Source organism: Saimiri boliviensis, chromosome 4 (genome assembly GCF_048565385.1).
Source record: "Saimiri boliviensis isolate mSaiBol1 chromosome 4, mSaiBol1.pri, whole genome shotgun sequence".
In the NCBI taxonomy this organism is placed as follows: Eukaryota; Metazoa; Chordata; class Mammalia; order Primates; family Cebidae; genus Saimiri; species Saimiri boliviensis.
This window is the reverse complement of record NC_133452.1, coordinates 64,615,271-64,638,767: the sequence shown is the minus strand read 5'-3', so window position 1 is coordinate 64,638,767 and position 23,497 is coordinate 64,615,271. Positions and strand designations below refer to the sequence as shown.

Genomic DNA, 23,497 nt, shown 5'->3' with positions numbered 1-23,497 from the left:
AAAACAGCAGATAAATAATGTTATTTCTCAGCTGAGCATGATTTGCTCATGCAAATCTAAAGGTATTTTAAGTCCATGTAATTGTTTAAAACTAAAGATATTTTAAGTCCATGTAATTTTTTCCCTTTTTAAAATTTTTTAAAAATTTATGGGTTTGGGTTTTTTTTAGAGTTGGGGTCTTACTATGTTGTTTAGGTTGCACTCAAATTCCTGGGCTCCAGTGATCCTCCTGCCTCAGTCTCTTAAGTAGCTGAAACTAGGTTTTACATGAGGAAAATTTCTGTATCAAGATGCAGATTACACTACTACATATTTCAAAATCAAGAACTCAATGGGGCTGGAAGTGGTGACTGATGTTTCTAATCCCAGCACTTTAGGAAGTTGAGGGAGGAGAATTGCTTGAAGCAAAGAGTTCAAGATCAGCCTGGTCAATGTAGCAAGACCTGTCTCTACAAAAAAAATTTAAAAATTAGCTGGGCATGGTAGCATACACCTATGGTCCTAGCTTCTCGGGAGGCTAAGGTGGGAGGATCCCTTGAGCTCACAAGTTTGAGGCTGTAATGAGCTACAATTATGCCACTGCACTCCTACCTGGGTGACAGAGTGAGACCCTGCCTCAAAAAAAGAAAAACTGTTTTAAAATAACTCACAATGGTTCAAAATAATAAGTATGCCCAGCTCACAATCATCAAATACTCTGCTTCTTAGATAATCCTGGACTCTATGCCTAGCTTATCTCTGGAGAAAAGGTGTTAGATATTTTTCCTTTCTCAGAATCAAACATAAGTTAAAAAGTAGTTAACATAGCAATGCTATATTCCTTACTTCCTGTATTTTACAAGTAACACATATATCTTACATAAATAAAAAAAAAAAGAGGATAAAAATATGCATAAAACACCTATAAGTCTACCACTCAAAGATAATCAATGTTAAAACTTTGGACTATGCTATCTATGAGTTTTTCACAAGATTTTTTTTTTCTTTAAAACGAAAATCATGAAATCCCTGTTTTAAAATGGCAAGTTTAATATATGCATCAGCTTCTTCTTCCCTAAACCCCAATGAAATAACAGGAAAGAGTATTTCCTTAAAGAATCCATAAAGATACAGAGAAGAAAACAGCAAGTTTTGGAAGCAGAGAGTAGATGATGTTTTTATCTTGTCAGATTACACTTGTTGACTTGTCAGAATGCTACCCCAGTATTAGACAAACCCCTCAAAAATGTGATTCAGATCATAGGACTCCCAAAAGGATCAAGAATCAATAGTAAGTACCATGTACCCCTTGAAAAGAGGTTGAAAGTTTAATAAGATTTAGAGCCTCATATCTCTATCCCTCCCCAACTGTGCAAGGCCACTAACAGCCCCTCCTCAATCAGATAGAATGCAAGAGGCCTGAAAACAGTCTCTAGGTAAGAGACACCAGGCACACTGAACCAAGAATACCACACTAAAAAGGGGAGATTAGTGCAAGTTTAAACACTGAATACTGATTTTACAAAGCAGTCTTCTCTAACCAGCACCCAGACTGTTAACATCTTCCAGGTAGTTGGAAGAGTCTTCTCTGAGACATCTGACCAGCTCAAGAGTAAATGCCTAAAGAAATCAACACTGGAAAAGTCCAAGAGGCAAATGCCCAAGGAGATCACCCTACACTGAAGCCCCTAATGAACAAACCTCACTCGTGCTGACAGCCTTCAAATAGCTTTTACCATTCCCATCAAACATTTGATAAATCCATCTAATTTGAAAGACAAAATACAATTTGTTTTTAAAGCAAAAGGTAGGGGGGAAAAAAGAATCATGAATATTCAAGAAAAAACTATATTTAATACTGTCAGAGAGAGAACATACTGACTGCATCCCTGAAATGAGAACAGGATACTATTTTTTGAAAGAGACAAGGGAAAAAAAAACTCTTGGAAATTAATACTATGATAGAGACATGCAAACTCATAAGAAGATTTAGAAGATAATACTGAGGAAGTCTCCCTCAAAGTACAAAGAAAATTGAAGAAATGAGAAAAAGTAGGAATAGTAAAGGGCTAGTGTGAATAGGTCTAATATTCAAATAATAGAGGTTAGGGGAAAAAATAAAACAGAGAAAGTCAGAAAAGGAAATCATGAAAGTAATAATTTTATGAATATTTCTCGTAAGTTCCTATTACAGGAAATTCCAGGTTTATACGGTCTCAATACTATTATCCAGTCAAATGGATAAAATAAATCCAAACCAAGACATAATAATCATAGGATTTTAGAACACTAAGGACAAAGTAGATTCTATAAGTTTCTAGAGAGAAAAATCAAAACAGGTTTCATATAAAGAATCAATAATCAAAATAGTACTAAACTTCAAAACAAAGCTAGATGACAACAAAGCAGAACTTTCAAAATTCTAAGGAAAAATGATGTCTCATCTAGATTGTCAGCTAAACTGTCAATTGCATAATCAGACAGATTCAAAGATTCAAGTCATATTCAAACATACAAGGTGGCAACACATACCCCATTCACCCATTTTCTCAGGAAACTGTCCAGGTTGCGCTCCATCAAAGTGGCAGAACAGTTATCAGAAAAGACAGATATGAGACCCACATAACAGAGAACCCAAAGCAAGAAAAAAGCAAAGGAATCCCCAGGATGATGAGGAGGAGACGTTCCAAACAACTGTGTGGCCAGACCTCGGTCCAACCAATCCAGCCAAGAGAGCATAAAAGTCTCCTTAAGAGACTCCTCCAAGACATAATCAAGGACATGAAAGGTACTGACTACATATTAAGAGGATATTTACAAAGCTGAAAGAGATTTTGGTAATGAATTACTAAGTTACAAGAAAACTTTAATAGAGCTGCAGTAAGGCAAGAAACAGATATAGACGACATACAAACTGGAAAATAATAATAATAATAAAAGCCTGGCACGGTGGCTCATGCCTATAATCCCAGCACTTTGGGAAGCCAACGTGGGTGGATGACCTGAGGTCAGGACTTCAGGACCAGCCTGGCCAACATGGTGTAACACCATCTCTATTAAAAATACAAAAATCAGCTTGGCATGGTGGTATACACCTGTAATCGCAGCTACTCAGGTGGCTGAAGCAGGAGAATCACTTGAACCCAGGAGACGCAAGTTGCAGTGAGCCTAGATGGCACCACTGCACTCCAGCCTGGGTGACAGAGTGAGACTCTGTGTCAAAATAATAAATAAAAGAATAAACAAATAAAACTGTCTCCACGTGCAGAAAACCTGTCTATGAAGCAAATCCCAAGCAATTTCCCAAAAATCCCCTAGAACTAATGAGTGAGTTCAGCAAGATTGCAAGACACATAATTAACACACAAAAACCAAATGTGTTTCTATCTGAATATGCGTAAACTCAAATTAAAAACACGTCATTTACAATTATGCCAAAGAAAATGAAATAGTTATATGCTTACCAAAAACATGCACAAAAGCCCTATACTGTGCTGTATAAAATTCTAATCAAAGAAATCAAAGACCTAAGTAAGTATGGAGATAATACTGTGTTTATGGATTGGAAGACTCAATCAACACGGTAAAGATAACAATTCTGCCCAAATTGATCTATCAGTTTAAAGCAACTCCAATCAAAATCCCAGCAAGGTTCTTTTGTAGACATAGACAAGTTTATTCCAAAATGTATACGGAAAGGCAAAGGAACCAGAATAGCTAACATAATCTTGACAAAGAAAAATAAAGTGAGAGGAATTATTTATTCTACTTGGTATTAGGACTTACAGCTACAGTAATCGAGACAGTGTGGTATTAGCAGAGAGATCAGCAGAGACATACAGATCAGCGGAACGAATATAAAGTCCAGAAGTGTGTCCACACAAATATGCCCAACTGATTTTTGAGACAGATGGAAAACCAAATTCATGCAGGAAGGACAACCTTTTCAATAAGCAGGGCTAGTACTGGACATTCACAGACAAAAAAAAAAAAAAAAAGTAAACCTTGACCTAAGCCTCATATCTTATGCAAATATTAACTCAAAAGAGATCATAGACTTAAAGGTAAAACACAAAACTATGAAACTGTTAGAAAAAATGGTAAGAGAATCTACAGGATCGAGGACTAGATAAAGAGTTCCTGATACCAAAAGCATGATCCATAATGCAAAAAACTGATCAATTTGGCTTCAAAATTAAATTTTGCTCTTCAAAAGACCCTGTTAACTCCATTATTAAATACTGGAAGTCCTAGAGCAATCAGACAAAAGAAAGAAAAATGGACATTCAAATTAGAAAGATGTCAAATTATTCTTGTCTACAGATGATAAGATCTTGTATTTGGAAAAACCTACACTCCACCAAGAAACTATTAGAACTGGTAAATAGGTAGGTCGCAAGATATGAAATCAACATACAAAAATCAGTGGCATTCCTATGTCAGCAGCAAACAATCTGAAAAAGAAGACAGTAATCCCACGTATGACAGCTACAAATTAAATTCCTAAGAATCAACTTAATTAAAGAAGTGAAAGATCTCTACAAAGAAAACTATAAACACTGATGCAACCAAAGAAGTACATACACACAAAATAAAAAGGTGAATAGTCACAAATGGTGGTACATCCACTACTGGATGGAATACTACTCAGCATTACAAAGGAACAAACTATTGATAAGTATAACCTAGATAAGTCTCTAGGGAATATGACGAATAAATAAAGCCAATCCCCAAAGGTTCCATACAATAAAATTCCATCTCTGTAACATTCTTGAAATGACTAATGGAGAACAAATTAATGGCTGCCATGAGTTAGCCATGTGATGCGAAGGACAAAGGGAAAGGTATGGTTGCAAAAGGGCAACAACACGTATCTTTTGTGGTGTTAGAAATGTTCAAAATATTGACTATGGTGGCAAAAACCTACCATGTACACAGGTTAATAAAACTAGATAAGTAACCTACACAGGTAATAAAACTGAATAGAACTTAATATACATAAACATACACACACACACAATTAAAACTGAGGAAGGCCAGGCGCAGTGGCTCACACCTGTAATCCCAGCATTTTGGGAGGCCAAGGCAGGTAGATCACCAGGGGTCAGGAGCTCAAGACCAGCCTGGCCAACATGGTGAAACCTCATCTCTACTAAAAATACAAAAATCAGCCGAGCATGGTGGTGCATGTCTGTGGTCCAAGCTACTCAGAAGGCTGAGGCAGAAGAATAACTTGAATCCAGGAGGTGGAAGTTGCAGTGAGCCGAGATATTGCCATTGCACTCCAGCCTGGGCAACAGAGCGAGACTCTGTCTCAAAAAAATAAAATACAACTGAGGAAATCTCAGGAAGATGGATTATACCAATGTCCATGTCCTTATTGTAATATTATAATACAGTTCTGCAAAATTGTACAGAGGAAACTAGGCAAAAAGTGCAGGAGATCTCTCTGTATTATTTCTTAGGACTGCATGTGAATTTACAACTATCTCAATTTTTTTTAAAAAAGGCAATCATTAACTACAGGGAAAATAAAATGTTATACAAGAAAAGAAAGCAACTATAACCAACTATTTGGCTTAACTATGAATAGTTCTCATGTACTCAAAAAAATAAAAACACACACCAAAAATGACCTAACTAAAATTACAGTGATTTTATTTAAAGGATTCAAGGGAAATGTGTGTATACACAACAGGATGGGAGGAGGTGTTGAAAAAGAGAACAATAATCTCATCTTCCAGAAAGTGAATAGGTAACGCCTACAACCAAAAAACCAAGAAGTAACATTTAGCATGCTATTTAGATATACAGAGATAACATTTTTAAATTCATTAAAATAGCTGAGAGAAGTTGTTTAGGGAGCAGGAAGTTGTGAGGCTGGGGAGGAAGGCCAAGAGACTGTTTTCTACAAGCCATGTAGAGTATTTGATTCTTTAAATACATACATGAATAATTTTGTTAAATAAAAATTTTATTTTTACAAATTTTCTATTCCACCTCCCTTAAAGTACAGGAGGGAAGGGAAGAAATTAACAGATTAAAAACGTACGCAATTAAAGCAGATTATATTAACACTGAACACCTTACCATGCCAAAACTGGTTAGTGTCCCAAGGAAAGATCGATGTCATTTCTAGGGTTTCATAAGCCTCTGTTGCACCTACCATGTCACTATGCATCCTATGGATATTCAGAATACAGACTTTCCTTACAGAATAGATGGTATTATATTACTAATATATAACAAAATCTGAATTTTTACAGGAATTGTAGATGCCATATAATCATTATGATGAGTTTATTCTATAATAAGCCATTCAAAATCTTAGGAAAGTTGTTTTCCTATGCCTCACCCCCAAATTTTTTATCATAAAGGCCTTGAAAACCAGCATGGTAAGTAAATATTCAATATTATTCTTTATTCACAAATTAAAATATTCAAAATATAAATAGTATTCAAAGGAATGTATAATTTAATAAATAAAACTTAACATCTTCTGCCATGATTTCAAAATAACTGCTCAATAGTCACATCATTCTATGTTATCTCTACTTCTAAACTCTATTAAATAATGACAATTCGGTTAAAACTCTGGGATTTCAACAATCTCTTCAGGAGTGTCCCATACCACCTCCATGTGAATAAAAAATATATAAACTTATTTTCGCAAAGAAAGTGATATGGCAAAATGGCAAACACTACTTTATATAAAATGTAAGTCTAATAATAGGATAAAATGTTAACAATGATTATATCTTTGGAAGGCAGAAGCAAAAGGATTGCTTGAGGCCAAGAGTTCAAGACTAGCCTGGGCGTCAAAGCAAGACCCCACCTCTACCAAAAAACATAAAATATACTAACCAGGTGTAGTGACACACCCCTATAGTCCCAGCTACTTGGAAGGACGATGCCAAATAATTTTTTGTGCCCAAGAGTTTGAGGTTGCAGTGAGCTATGAACATGCCACTGCACTGCAGGCTGGGTGACTGTGGGACCCTGTCTCTAAAAAAAGGTTTTTTGGGCCAGACGCAGTGGCTCATGCCTGTAATCCCAGCACTCTGGGGAGGCCAGCAAGTGGATCACCAGAGGTCAGGAGTTCCAAGACCAGCCTGGTCAACATGGTGAAATCCCATCTCTACTAAAAATACAAAGTTGTTTTTTTTTTTAACTGTGATTATCTCAGAGTGCAAGGCATACAGGGAGAGTTCATTCCCTTTGTTATCTTTTTTCTTCCTTTCTGACTAGCCATCTAATTCTACAATGAACATATTAAAAGTACTTAAAAGAACATAATGAAAAACAGCTCTCCAATAATGAACACCTAACACACCTCAGCAGAGTGCTCCTAAGAAATCCTTGAAAGTCAGTGACAAAGGCTAGGGGAATAAATTTCAAAATAAATGAAAGTCATAAACTTAAAAAGGAGAAAAGGGAAATATGGTAAGCCATAACTTGTCTTAATGTAGCTAAAACACGTTTTTTAAATACAGCTAAAAACTTTATCTCAAATCATTCTGCACCTTCTTAATCACTAAACCTGCAGGCCAGAGGTGGTGGCTCATATATAATCCCAGCACTTTGGGAGGGTGAGACAGGTGATCTCTTGAGGCCAGAAGTTAGAAACCAGCCTGGCCAACATGGTGAAACCCCATCTCTACTAAAAATATAAAAATTATGTGGGCATGGTGGCACACACCTGTAATCCCAGCTACTTGGATGGCTGAGGCACAAGAATTGCTTGAACCAGAAGTCAGAGACTGAAGTGAGCTGAGATCACACCACCACACTCCAGTCTGAGCAACAGAGCGAGACTGTCTCAAAAAAAAAGTAACTTGCAGAAACACTTGTACTACTACACTTTGCCTTACTGTCACATTCAATATCATTTTCTAAAATGTACTTTTAAAATATCAAATAACATTGATAGCACTTACTGCTGTAAGGCCTTCGTTATTACAAATGTTGACATCAGCGCTATATTCTAATAATTTACTCATACATTTCTTCTGCCTGAAAAGAAAAGAGAGTCATGGATAACTGGTACTAAAAAAATATGCAAATGACAATTAATTTACTGAAATAGTAAGTATAATCAATAACAGCTGATGACATCAAAACATATCTTTATCTGCAATATCGCACCATATCTGCAATATTTAAACAAATACTATTTGATATAAAATACAAAACTGCTTCTATGACTCAAAGATAACAGGATGAAACAATGGCACAATCAGGTTTTCATATCATTGGGACAAATCAACATTCGAACTGCAGAGAAATTTCTAGTATTGGCTAAGTTTATAAAATAGTAATATTCATTAGAAATTTAACAAAATATAAGACTAATGGAAGGGAAATGGATAGAGAAAAATGATGTCTCAACATTGTATCCTACATTGTTGACAGCGAAATATTTAAAAGATAACACAAAAATTTTACAAAAACATAATCAGAATATCAATAAAATGCATGTCTAGGCATCCCTCTTCTCACTGGGGGTGAGAAGGGGGAGGCATAGGCTCATTATTTTTTCCATTATTTGTACTGTGGTAAAACACATATAAAATTTGCCATCATAACCACTTTTAAGTGTACAGTTCACTGGCAAATAGACCAGTGAGTAAGCAGTAATATATACAATATAGTATGTATATAATACATGTGTATTGTATACATATTATAAGATATAATAAATGCAGTAGTAATATAATAAGAGGTTGATGCAAAAGTAATGGCAGTTTTTGCCGTTACTTTCAATGGCAAAAACCGCCATTACTTTTGCACTAATCTAAATCGTATGCTATACATAGCATATGGTATATATAGAGCATATTTTATATATACATATTACTATTTATTCAACTGGATCATAAACATTTTCATGCCATGGATTATATATTTTTTTAATCAACTCAGTACTAAGCATAGACAGGCTCATAGCTCTCAATAAAACTTTTGATTGTTAATATTCAATATTTTAAGTCAATAGGTAAAATTCTCATTGATTGAATATAACTTTTAAGAAAAAAGAACTGGCAAGTTACTTTTCTTGCTTTGATTTTTGTACTTGTAATGAAGTTGTATGTCATTTAAAATCAGCATTATAATCAAAGAAATGGAGGAAAATAAAGCTCGGGTAAACTTTCAAAATCAAACATTTACAAAGTTCCTTTGTCTAACACATTGTTAGGAAAATCTTAAGAAATATATATTCAATAATCATGAGACAACAGAGACAGTCCCATTAAAATAAATGCACTGTTTAAATGTGTGTTCATGTGTCTATACCACTATGGGTGGATTTCTAAAACCTTTCATATGCCTATCATGGACCACTGGCCTAACGCCAATAATGACAAAATAAATTGTTACTTAGGAATGGGCCAGGGAAATAGACCCAAAAAAGTGTTTAGGGTAGGGGTTGTGGAAGAAAAGCAGTAATCTATAATGCTTCCCCTCCCAAAAATGAATTGCAAAAGGTACAGGGCAATATCAGAGAGAAATACATCCTATCGAACAACCATTATTACTACTTTCCAGATCTGAGTAAGTCAAATCAACCCAATAAATGAGCGGCTATTTTGCTAACAGGAACTAAAATACTACGTAACACACGGGCCCTACCCTTTATGAGCTCACAATCACCTAAAAAAATAAAAAAAAAATTCTTCTTTCAAATCTGAATCAAAATGCAAGTAAGAATGCACAATAATTTCAAAGCCTCTCCTTTTAACATTCTCACATGAGCATGAGCAATGCTGAATCACCCTGTACAAGGAAGCAACTACATTCCTGCTCAGATATTGCACCAATTATAGGGAAATTATGGTAACCCAAATGACACAGGGACCAGTCACCCAAGTGCTCTGTGGAAGCTTAAGGGGGCTTCTTTTGGAAAGGAGGACAATCCAGTACAGGACTAATGGCAAAGAGAAAAATGCTAAATTTAGCAGGCCAAGAGAAATACAGTAGCCATCTGATGACAGCTGAGGGAACAAAACAAAAAGCTGGTCCCAAAACACAGACAGACCAGCAAAATGGGCAGGACTCTACTATGACTTCTACTTCAGTAAGAATAAATGTGAACTCATAAAGAAATTATAGTAAAAAGCTATTTCTGAAAACATCAGCCACTACAGGAAGTACTCAAGTCACTTAGCAAACACTGAGCACCTCTAAGTTGTACAAGGCTTCCACTAAATAAATAATAAAAACCAAAATATTTAGGTATTAAATGTCAAGAGTAATCTTTATAGAAATAGAAAAGCATGCAAAGTAAAGAGAGGGTCAAGAATTCTTTTTATTCCTTTTCTTCTTGCTGAATGGCTATGTGAATCTGCTATATTTCTTCACCTTTAAAATATAATGGTCTTCAATTACTGTTGACAGAAATACTGATCAAAACAATTTATTTTCTCTGTGCCACTTTATTTATTTCTGAAAAACAGTACATGAAAATTCTTTTTAGCAGATCAAGAACATCCTGTCTTTCAAGTCTCACACTGAAGTCTTATGAGTAAATTGCCTACTGAAATGACAGCAGAGTTTTTAATCCCTGCTCTGCGCTAATCTCTTTTCATTAACAGTTGTTGAAACAGAGTACTAATATTTTCCTACATGTAACCTTTTCAAGACCTTTGTTACTACCCTATCAACACTTGGGATAATGTACCTAGACCTGAGATCAATTCAGTAAGGGAATGACTGATTTACTCTATGACCTTGGGTGTAACACACTACAAGATACCTAACATGGCTAATTATAAAAACAACTATTTATTTAGCACATTGTTACGTATGAGAACAGTGAACAATAAAACTAGCTCACGTGCTAAATCAGGAAATAGGGCAGATCAGATAGGGTCAAAGAACTATGCCCTTCCCCTCTCCAACCTAGGCACTATTATACTTGTCTTTTTTGTTGTTGTTGTTCTATTTTAATCTTTATATGTAAAAATTTGGCCTCAGATTGATGTAACGGACAATTTTAGCTCCATATCCATCTTATTAGGCAGCTAATACAAATATCTAGAAGCATAGTTCTGAATAGGAAACAAAAACATCTTCAAGAGTAATAGAAAAAAAGACACAGTGCACTTGTACAATGTATCCATAGAGAAGTTTTTTCTGGTTTTTGTTGTTTTTGTTTTGAGACAAGAGTTTCTTCTATCATCCAGGCTGGAATGCAATGGCACAATTTCCACTCACTGCAACCTCGGTCTCCTGGACACTCAAGCAATTCTCATGCCTCAGCCTCCTGGGCTCAAACAATTTTCACACCTCAGCCTCCCAGGCTCAAACAATTTTCACGCCTCAGCCTCCCGAGTAGCTAGGCTTACAGGCAAGCACCACAATGCCTGGATAATTTTTGTGTGTTTAGTAGAGACAGGGTTTTGCCATGTTGGTCAGGCTGGTCTTAAACTCCTGACCTCAGGTGATCCACCCGCCTTGGCCTCCCAAAATGCTGGGATTACAGGCCTGGACTCCATAGAGAAGTATCTGTTTGAAAGGTTTATAAAACATCAGTTCTTCAAGTCCTGAATCAAAAACTACTTGTTTTCCTTTTAAATGTAATTCCAATCATTTCAGTCTGATTTGTCAGACCAAATAAAAACTAATGTTAGCACTAAAAGGAGTAAGCTACCCTACTATCTAGGAAGATTACTCTGGTACAGTTCATCCACAAATAATTACAAATAAACTGTGTACAATATATTAAGTATGTGTATAATTCCATTAATAAAATTATCTGAATAAGCAATTTGCAAAGTGAGCCATGGAGTTAGAAGTGACAAAAGATTAGAAAAAAGCACACTAAAAAAAGAGATGAAAATTATGCTTTTCAGAAAATATAGTGTCACTGTAATACAAGTAATAATGAACTTCCACATACTCATTTTCAAGAAGAAATTAGAGAGCAATCTAATGAATTACTAAATATGATAGCTATTTTTAAATTCAATATAATGACTCAAGATTCACTATAAAGAAGAACAATCTCATCAATATCTTTGAGACAAAAAAACTATAGAAAATAAAATGTGCACATCATTATTGTAGTTTTTCCCAAGGTAAATATTGGGGGTGTAGGAGGAATCATCAAACCAAGGCAAACTGCGTTGAATAACTGATAATACAACTTAAGCCACTTAAGAAAACTAAATAGTTACCCATTTCTTGCTGCCAAATGAAGGGGTGTACAGCCTGAAATATCTTGATAGTTCGGATTTGCTCCTTTCTTTAACAGCAAAACCAAGCATTCCACCGATCCACAACTACAACAATATTAAAAGACAGTTCAGATAATTCAATGTACAGCCATATTTGATATAGTTTAATTAAAAAACAAAATATTCTATTAAATACATTTTTTTGTTGTTGTTTTTGAGACAGGGTCTCACTCTGCTGCCCACTCTGGAGTACACTGACACCATCATGGTTCACTGCAGCCTTGACCTAGTGGGCTCAAGCAATCCTCCAACCTCAGCCTCCCAAGTCGCTGGGACTATAGGCATAAACCATCACACTTGGGTATTTTTTTTTATATATATAGAGAAGAGGCCTCATTATGTTGCCCAGGCTGATCTCAAACTCCTGAACTCAAGTGATCCTCCCACCTCAGCCTCCCAAAGTGCTGAGATTACAGGTGCGAGCTGCCATGCCTAGACTTTTTTCTTTTTCTTTTTTTTTAAGATGGAGTCTTGCTCTGTCACCCAGTCTAGAGTGCAGTGGCATGATCTTGGCTCACTGCAATCTCTGCCTCCCGAGTTCAAGCAATTCTCCTGCCTCAGCCTCCCAAATAGCTGGGATTACAGGTGCATGCCACAACACCCGATTAACTTTTGTATTTTTAGTAGAGATGAGGTTTCACCATGTCGGCCAGGCTGGTCTCAAACTTCTGACCTCTAGTTATCTGCCCACTTTGTCCCCCAAAAGTGTTGAAATTACAGGTGTGAACCCCTGTACATGGCCTTAAACACACTTTTTAAGGTCCTTTTTTACCTATAATTTGATTTAACTTCTGACACACATAGTAAACATTCCCAACTTTCAAGATGGTTCATTTTACTATGAAAATTATAAAGTATTTGAGAAGCTCAAATACTTCAAAGAAACCATATGGTACTTTCAACTTCCTGGCCTTTCAAAGCCAAATTATTCATGGACAACTGATTTCTACACACCTACCTAAATTCTGAAGAGGATAGGTACCAATTAGTTAACTGATTGATCACACACTAGGAGACTGTAAATAAAAATCATTCTCCCACCTATGTAAAAGATATAAGGTCAGTGACTTCATCTGCAGACAGCAGACAGCATATAAAAATCTCATATTGGTGGGAAGAAAATAAAATTTTGGGCCGGGCTGGTGGTTCACGCCTGTAATCCCAGCACTTCGGAAGGCAGAGGCGGGCAGATCACGAGGTCAGGAAATTGAGACCAGCCTGGCTAACACAGTAAGCTCCATCTCTACTAAAAATACAAAATATTAGCTGGGCATGGTGGCACATGCCTGTAGTCCCAGCTACTTGGGAGGCTGAGGCAGGAGAGTTGCTTGAACCCAGGAGACATAGGCTGTAGTAATCTGAGATCACGCCACTGCACTCCAGCCTCAGCGACAGAGAAAAAAAAAAAAAGAAAATCTTGGTGAACTGCATCATTGAGTACATCTAGGAAAGACAATCTCCATGCCTAACCTACTCTGATCCAATATAAAACATGCTAAGACAAGAGGGACATGAGACTTACATATAATCTCAAAGTTAGCAGTTTATCTAGAGAACAAAGAGCACACCACACCCTAAAACGGTATAAGGAACTACTCGGCTGTCTGTGCCCATCTCTCCCCATAAATATTGTGTGACAATGCTGATTCAAAGCTTACTGATCCTTGCTCTAGACTAGAGTTTAACTCAAAATATCTTTCATCTTACTTTGCTGCAATGTGAAGCAAGCTTCTTTTCACACGTCCAAATGCATAATTGACGTCAAATTTTGAATTTGATAGTAGTTCAGAAACAGACCTATGCCAAAATAAAAAAAGGAATCACTGTGTAAAAAAAGCTTTCAAAAACATAATACATCAAGTTAACAGCTCTTTAGTTACTCTTATTGATTCTTCAGATTTTGGCCCACACCCACCACAAAATACTGCACTATTCTCAGTATGTTAGCCAGCACATTATCATACAAAAACCAAACCCCTTGACCAACAAGGGCACTGAAGGTTTCCTCATCTGCCAGTGGATCATCCTATGTTACCTGCTCAGATTACACAACAGAGTAAGTTAGCTTTAGCTCTCCTTAGATTGAGAAACAAAGGGTGTAGGCCTGGCTGTTCCCCTTGCCAAAAGCTGAGCCTAGCTATATTAATTTTGGCCAAATAAAATCAGACAAAAACATTTTTTAATTATACCAGATAGGAAATTTAAAAGAAACAAAATTTTAACTTGTTTCAAAATAGTTTCTTTTCACATTCTTCTTCTTATATCAAACTATCCAATGGCTAGCCACAGCAGAGCTGACTGGTGTAAGCGTAAAGACCACCTCAAGAAGCCAAATAATTGTACTTCATATATGCCCTGTAAAAGAGTGTCAACACTACAACAATAAAAGAAACATCAAAGTAAGTAGCACATAAGGGAAATAAGCTGTCCCTATGCACTCATCTTTTGCTATAAGATCAGCAGTGACCTCTGAAAGAAATCATCACAATATATTTTTCTGTCAGTGACCAACCAAATATCTGAATATTCATTAAAAAAATCTCTCACCGCCGGGCGCGGTGGCTCAAGCCTGTAATCCCAGCACTTTGGGAGGCCAAGGCGGGTGGATCTCGAGGTCAAGAGATCAAGACTAGCCTGGTCAACATGGTGAAACCCCATCTCAACTAAAAATACAAAAAATTAGCTGGGTATGGTGGCGCGTGCCTGTAATCCCAGCTACTCAGGAGGCTGAGGCAGGAGAATTGCCTGAACCCAGGAGGCGGAGGTTGCGGTGAGCCGAGATCGCACCATTGCACTCCAGCCTGGGTAACAAGAGCGAAACTCCGTCTCAAAAAAAAAGAAAAATCTCTCACCATAAAATTTTACAGCTCATATGGATCTTGGAAAATCTTATTCCCTATTTCACACACACAAAATTATAACATAAAAATTAAATAACTTGCCCCAGGACAAAACAACATCTATGTCCAAACTCTGTGTGTGTGTGTATGTGTGCGTGTGTGCATGCACGCACGTGCACATGCATACATGCAGGTACACATTTAAAAAGCATAAATTTATGAAATAAGCACTCACCTGTGTTGATCAGCCATAACCATTGGCATTAATGTATAAACAGCAGTTTCATTATCTGAGTTAAAAAAAAAAAAAAAAAGAAAGAGTTCATTTATCCCCTACTTTGTCCAAGGGATGATACTTAAGATTAGTTTAGAATTTTCCTAACTCTATACAAAAAGTGAAAAGGAGAGGAAGGAGGAGGAAAGAATAATGGAGAATACCAAAGATAATTCAAAATTTATGATAGTGCAGAATCTTTCATCCACTCTACTGCTTATCCCTTTACATTATCACAGAAGAGCTTAGCTTCTGGATATAAAAGGAAAATTAAAGACTGATTCTTCAGAAGGTTTTGTCCCATTAGCCATCAAAAAACAATTCTCAAAGTGTAGTATGGTAGCCTGCACATCATCCAAAAACTTTCCTGTAGCTTTAACAACTGAAACTTCTTTTACTTCCAAAGAGGTGTTTACAGGCATCATGTTTTATCATACTTACATGTAGTTTGGGGGAACTGGAAATATACATAGATATTATATATATGCTAAAATAATTTTAAAACCTTAAATATACATAATACTGGCTTCTTATCAATATTACAAAATAAATTAGTTTAGAAGCTTTTATGAAAGAGCACCAAAGTCTTCATTGTACTTATCACTTTACTCACGACATTTTTATTCATATGTGCTAAGGTTTGAATGTGTCGCCAAAAGTTTGTGTGTTGGGAATTTGGTTGCCATTATGACGGTGTGAAGTGAGGCTTTGGGGAGGTAACAGAGACATGAAGGCTCCTCTTTCATTAATGGATTAATGCTGTTAATGCAAGTGTGGCTTAGTTATAATGGAAGTTCAATCTCCTTTCCTTTAGCCCTTCCTCTCTCAGTCTTCCTTTCTCACCCTTCTGCCTTTTACCATGAGATGACCCTTACTCAATGCTGGTGTCATGCTCTTGGACTTCTTAGCCTCCAGAACTGTGAGAAATAAATGTGTTTTCTTTACAAATTATCCAGTCTGTAGTATTGTTATATCAGCAGAAAACAGACTAAGGGAGACAAATTCACAAAAACATGACCCAAAAGAAAAGGTTAAAAATCAACATCCATCATGTCATATTACACTTATGTACATTTCAGCTAGTGTTTTGAATTCATTTTTATATATTACTAAGGGTCATTTATTAATTCAATGTATTTTGGAGGTTTCTGTTTTTTAATAAATTACAGAGACAAAACCCTGATAGCCCCCATTCAGCCCTTTAAACGTTAATGCTGATGCTCAGTTTAACCTAAAGTTTGAGGAGAAACAGGATATTTACATAGTATCAAGTACCTCTCAAAAATATTGACTAATACAAAGGAAAAAGAAAATTTATAGTAAAGAACCCAGCAGACACTATCTTAATCAACTGACAAAGGGTAATAGCACCAGAAATAATATATGTCTTGTTTTGTTTTGTTTTGGTTTGAGACAGAATTTCGCTCTTCTTACCCAGGTTGGAGTGCAATGGCGCAATCTCAGCTCATCGCAACCTCCGCCTCCTGGTTTCAAGCAATCAAGCAACTCTCCTGCCTCAGCCTCCCGAGTAGCTGGAACTACAGGCACACAACCACCATGCCCAGCTAATTTTTGTATTTTTAGTAGAGACAGGGTTTCACCTTGTTGACCAGGATGGTCTCGATCTCTTGACCTCGTGATCCACTCGCCTCGGCCTCCCAAAGTGCTAGGATTACAGGCGTGAGCCACTGCACCCAGCCTAATATATGTCAATATCATATAGCTCCTGGTATGATCCACTGAGAAGGGCATATCACTTTTGTAGTACAGCAGTCCCCCCTTATCTGCAGGCGATACATTCCAAGACCTTGAATCAATGCCTAAAACTGTGGATAGTACCAAACCCTATGTATACTATTCTTTTCCCTATATGATAAAGTTTAATTTGTAAATTGGGCACAGTAGGACCAGGCGCGGTGGCTCACGCCTATAATCCCAGCACTTTGGGAGGCCGAGGCGGGTGGATCACAAGGTCAAGAGATCAAGACCATCTTGGTCAACATTGTAAAACCCTGTCTCTACTAAAAATACAAAAATTAGCTGGGCATGGTAGCACGCGCCTGTAGTCCCAGGTACTCGGGAGGCCGAGACAGGAGAATTGCTTGAACCCAGGAGGCGGAGGTTGCAGTGAGCCAAGATGGTGCGACTGCACTCCAGCCTGGGTAACAAGAGTGAAACTCCGTCTCAAATAAATAAATAAATAAAACATTAGGTACAGTAAGAGATTAACAACAATAATCAATAATAAAATAGGACAATTATGGAAATATACTCTAATAAAAGTTATGTGTTTGTGGTCTCTCTCCCTCTCCCTCAAAGTACTGTGCTGTGTCTCCAGCAACTGATAACTCAGAAAGCAAAGCTGCAGATAAGGGTTAGACTACTATTCTTGCCAAAAATGTATAACTTCAATCCAATCATGAGAAAATATCAGAGAAGCTCAAATTAAGGGTAATTCCACAAAACACCTGACAGGTCCTCTTTAAAAGTTCTCAGGACCATTAAACACAGAGAAAGACTGAGGAACAGCAGGGCACGGTGGCTTATGCCTGTAATCCCAGCACTTTGGGAGGCAGAGGTGGGTGGATCACCTGAGATCAGGAGTTCGAGACCAGCCTGACCAACATGCCGAAACCGCATGTCTACTAAAAATACAAAAACCAGCCAGGTGTGGTGGCACATGTCTATAATCCCAGCCACTTGGGAGACTGAGGCAGGAGAACTTCCTGAACCCAGGAGGTGGAGGTTGCAGTGAGCCAAGATTTGCACCATTGTACTCCAGCCTGGGCAACAAGAGCAAAACTCTGCCTCAAAAAAAAAAAAAAAAAAAAAAAGGGAAAAAAAAGACTGAAGAACTATCACAGTTTGGGGGAGACTAAAAAAACATAACTAAAGGCAATATGGTATCTTGAGTTGGATCCTAAAACGGACATTAGTGGGAAAACCAGTAAAATTTTAACAAACCCTGTAGTATAGTTAATAGCATATGCAAATGTTAACTTCTTATTTTTGACAACTGTACTATGGTTGTACAAGACGCTAACGTTAGGAAAAGGTGGATGAAGGGCACAAGGGCAGAACTCTGTGCTATTCATGCAAGTTTTCTGTAAGTTTAAAATTACTTTTAGAAATTTTTTTTAAAAGGAGGAGAAACTGTCATAGAATAAGAGTCTTGAGACAAATCAACCATATGTAATATGTAGCCCTTGTGTGGATAGTGATTTTAAAAAAAAAAAAAAAAAGTAAAGGGAAATTTTTGAGATGAAGACCAACTGTATACAGACTCAGTATTTTATTTCAGGATAATACAAAATTACTGTTAATTGTATTGGCTCTAGTAATGGTATGATAATTGTGTTTGAAAAACATAATTCATGTGTTTAGAAATACAAACTGAGCTGTTTATAGGGGCAATGGAGAAAAGTTATTACCATTCCTTCACATATTTTACTATTTGTGGATGTAGACATGAAAAGCAATTTAGTCCTTGTCAAAATTCGCAAGTTCAGTATGCAGATGCAACAACTTATTCACTATAAAAGTAAAATAGCAGGAAATCCTATTAAAATTGACCTTTAAGAACCATTATCTTAAAGGCACTTTTCTAAACATGGTGCGTATATCATTGCTTTTCTCCTCACAGCCACCTTAAGAAGTAGATACTACTAACCTCATTTAACAAATGAGGAAACAGAAGTACTACTTAAGTAACAAGCTGTGTGTAATGGTGGCATTAAGTGGCTGATTCCACAGCCTCCATAAATAATATATCCTACAGTGCACCCAGTATATACCATATAACTAGAAGGTCCACAATATAATAACATTCTTAATATGTAAAACGGACTCTCTTTTATCCTCTTATTTTCTTTTTTTAAATGCGGACTGCAACTCACTAATTGCTCTCAGAAACTACCAATATGTCACCATCAGGTGTTGAAAATACTACACCAAGACTCCCTTGAAATGCCAACATTCTTTATCGTGCATATAATAATACATGTCTCAATAAATACTGAACTTCGAAACCATGAGAATTTCCATTAAGTCACTCTATAATGAAGTCATAAAAAACAGTTACTTGTGGGTTTACACTTATATCAAGATAAACTTTAAATCAAGATAGTGCATAACTTTAAGTGAGCATTAGACAGCATAATAAGGTTCACATTGGTTTTATTTGTAAGGTTTTTATTTTTTAGATAAAATTTAATTTACATCTTATTTAAGTCACATCTAACCTAAAAAAAAAAAAAAAAAAAAAAAAAAGTAGGTCACATACATCAACAGGTAAGAATGAAGAAATAAATCTAACCCCAACTGTGGTGGAAGAAGACTATCCAAGAAAGACTATACTAAGAAAGGACAGAATAAAATTTGTTGCCAGATACTTCCTTCTCTACTCTTGAAGACACCTTCAAGATTAGGTATATAACTAAAGTCTCCAGGGTGACAAGAAAAGTTTAATGTCTCACTTTATTAGACATGTTGGCCCATTTTCACCACTACAGTTTCAAAACCAAACTATTCCAAAAAAAAGAAAAAGTGCTCAGACTATTTAATTATACGCAATTTCTCTTCAAACCATCAGATGGGAGTAACTTTTTTAAACACAATTATCCTGATCACATATGCTAAAATGGGCTCAAATTTCATTATTTTATTAAACAAATTGCATTCACTATATAGTAGTTTAAACTTTTCTCCACATATACTAACAACACACATCAACTTTTTATTTTTATTATTTATTTATTTATTTTGAGACTTAGTTTCGCTCTTATGTCCAGGCTGGAGGGCAGCGGCGTGATGGCTCACTGCAACCTCCATCTCCCAGCTTCAGGCAATTCTCCTGCCTTAGGCTCCTGAGTAGCTGGGATTACAGGCACCGGCCACCACGCCCAGCTAATTTTTGGTATTTTTAGTAGAGCTGGGGTTTCACCATGTTGGCCAGGCTGGTCTCAAATTACTGACCTCAGGTGATCCACCCACCTCGGCCTCCCAAAGTGCTGGGATTACAGGTGTGAGCCACTGAGCCCAGCCTCAACCTTATAAACTCTACTAATAATCCATATCCCTAATGTAATTTCTTACTCTTCACCTCTTTCTTTCCTCAAGAATATTCCTGTGTTAGGCCAGCCTAGGATGACTCAACTACCTGCACTCCATTACTTAGGGTAATCCATTACTTAGGGTAATACTCAGGTTTTCATTATCTCAAGGAAACATAGCATCCAACTCAGTTTAACCAAACATCCATGGTTTTAACCTTTGCAACAAAGTTAATTTTAAAGTACAAGCTGACTAAGACGTTTACAACTTAGTAGTCTGTTGTAATTAGATGCTTACTGATTATCGAATTCTAACAAAGCAAAAAAAAATCTGATTATTTTCTAAACTTAAGAGAGATTTCGCGTTTCCGTTCAGCCCTTAAAATGTAAGCACAAAATGTGAGTTTGTAACAGTAGGAACTCTATATATATATTCATTTATATATATATATATATATATATATATATATATATATATATGATATACTCGAAAGAACCAAGCTCAGAGAATTCAAAAAGACTCATTAGAACTTACAAAGGTAAAGTAAAATCAAGAAACAAAATGAACAAATTCATTATAATCAAAGAAAAGAAAATGCAAACAAGATGCCATCTTTGCCTAGATGCAGAAAAGTTTTGCTTTTACTTATAATACTCTGGTTTCTGCGCACTCTCAGACTGCTGGTGGAACTTCCTAAGTGTAAGTTGAGAAACTGATATGTAGAGCCTTAGCAATGTATTGCAGATATTGTTCTTCTAAGAATTAACCCTAAGGAAATATTTAGGGGCAAACGACGTCTTAAATACCAAGCTGATTCTCATAATATCAGTTTAAAAACAGTATTTAGATTCAACATTTGTTACATGCATCCTATGAAATCCTGTACTCATTAAGCCTGTTGAAGCACATAAAACATTTGGGATGTTTTCTAAACACAAAATAAAAGACTATATGCAATATGATCTTAACTTGTTAGGGAGAGAAAGAGAAAGAAGTAACAATAATAACATTGTTTATACCTGGGTGGTGGAATGACAGATTTCTTTTTCTATTTTTATTTTCTAAATTTTCTACAGTGAAAGTATATTACTTTTAAAGCCAAGTAACATTATCAAAGTCTTCTAAATCACATTTATATAAAAAATGTGGGGATTCAAACTAGACAATATAAATTATACATGCAGTCTTCATCAACCTATGCCAATAATGTGACTATAGAAAATAAGAGCAGCACTTAAGAAATGGATTCAAAGGCAGAAGTTGGAAAGAAAATAAGAAAAAGTTGAAGCTGTAATCTAGTTACTAAAATCTGAATTCTAGACAGGGCCTAGAGAACATTTTTTCAAGATTATCCCCAGGCCAGGCGCAGTGGCTCATGTCTGCAATCCCAACACTTTGAGGGGAGCGGGGTGCAGATCGCTTGAGCCCAGGAGTTCAAGACCATCCTGGGGAACATAGTGAGACCTCATCTCTATAAAAGAAAGGAAAGTATCGCCAAAATACCCATTCCCACATTTCTTTCATGACTGTGTGTCAAAGTCTCCTTCCCTATCCTACAAACCACCCAGCAGCAATTCAAAGACATTTTTTAGAAAATAAGATAAACTACTACAATTAAGAAAAATGCTATTCACCAGCCATAACCTCCTCCCAACCCTTCTCTCACTTGGGCATAAAGAGCCAAAAGCTTCTTAGAAGCAGCACTGCCATCTCCCATCACCAATAAAACGTCTGAATTCACGACACTGCAAACAAAACTGCTTATTTTCTCTCCTCTGTTATTAGCAGAGTTTTGCCTGTCCTGAAGGAACCCTGGTACGCTGAACTAAAAGTCCTGAACCTCAGGGACCATGCCTTATTCCTCTTTGCAGATGCGTCCTAGTTCCCAGCTAGCTTGCTCAATACCAATCTGACGAATAAATGAAGAATGAAGGCAGGCATGCGTATCAAAGAAAAATGTATTGTGTTTGCACACACAGAACTTTAAGAGTACCTGTTTGATGTGTGACAACCCTTTGTCTGCCTGTTATCAAAACAAGGCAGTGCCGCATATTTTAAAAAATAACTAAAACTCGCCTGGACCCCTAATGCAGCTTAAAGTAAACACTATCTTTGGGGCATCTCTATCCCCAGCGACTGTGAAACGGCCCGCAACTATCATGTTTTCTGACTCCGGGTCTCGGGCCTCAGGCTGGTGTTCCTGCTCCTTTGCCAAGACCCTCCCTAATCGACAGACGTGAGAGATCTTTGTCTCGCTCCTCCCAGCAGCGGAACCCCCACCAACCCAGTTTCCTCCCGCAAACTCCCACCTGCGGGGGTGGGGCCAGGGCAGTCCGGGGCTCGGGGCCGCCCCTCAGCTCTGGAAAGTAAAAGTGGGCGTTTTCTCAGCTTTGGGTTAGTTTTTCCACCCGACCTAGACGCGGCCGGAGCTCCTGCCCCACTGGCCGCCCTCCCCCAGCTCCGCGACCAGCCTGGCCCCGCGAACCAGCTCACCCTCGGGCAACTCCACAGTGCGCGCGCGGCGCAGCGAGCGCGTGAGACGGTTGAGTTGCTCCATCGCTCTCTCCATCCTCGGTGCGCCCTCTGCGATCCCCCCGCCGCACCGGCGGCCTCCGCGCCCAGCGCCCTACATCTCGCCTGGGCCCGTCCGGCGGGCAGAGGCGCGGGCTTCCCCTGGCCAGAGCACTGAGCTGCGAGGGCTGCGTGGGCCACGTCCTGCGTCCGGGGGCCTGGCTGCTGCCGGACCGACCACCGAGTGGACACCCGCTGCCGCCTCCACTCGCGCCTTTCCTGCCTACACTCCGCCGCGTCCCTCCCGGGCTCGCGCGGCCTTCTGGGAACTGTAGTTTCCAGTTAGCGGAACCGAGCGCCCTGGGCGGAGTCACGCTAGGGGCGCTCCGCCACGCCGACGCGGGCGGGGGCTGAGTGCGCGGGAAGCCACGCGGCGACTGGGCGTATTTCTAAGTCCCTGGAAAGATGTTTTCAGGCCCTGCTCCTCCTCCCCTCCAAAGTTGTACTGGAGCAGCTTCCTCCAATTCTCTAACTGTCCTATAAAGCAGATTGGAATTGTCGCTATTGTTCTTAAATCCGTCACGACGTTAATAGTACTGTTCAGT

General features: G+C 37.7%; 1 protein-coding gene across 6 annotated transcripts in view; it reads right to left on the bottom strand.

Moving 5' to 3' along the window:
• HACE1 (HECT domain and ankyrin repeat containing E3 ubiquitin protein ligase 1) overlaps positions 1-23,219 on the bottom strand; it is a 115,800-nt gene extending 92,581 nt beyond the window's left edge. For 2 of the 6 annotated variants that reach the window (XM_010346431.3, XM_074397663.1), the window contains exons 1-5: positions 22,875-23,218; positions 15,291-15,345; positions 13,923-14,012; positions 12,156-12,260; positions 7,917-7,992 (exon numbers count right to left, since the gene is read on the bottom strand). In XM_010346431.3, coding sequence (XP_010344733.1) covers positions 7,917-7,992; positions 12,156-12,260; positions 13,923-14,012; positions 15,291-15,345; positions 22,875-22,950 — 402 coding nt within the window. In that variant the 5' untranslated portion in view covers positions 22,951-23,218. Of the gene's footprint in view, positions 1-7,916; positions 7,993-12,155; positions 12,261-13,922; positions 14,013-15,290; positions 15,346-22,874 lie in introns of all 6 variants that reach the window. The other 4 variants (XM_074397664.1, XM_074397665.1, XM_039467453.2 and 1 more) reach the window with 3 other exon arrangements.
• Between the last annotated feature and the right edge of the window lie 278 nt (positions 23,220-23,497).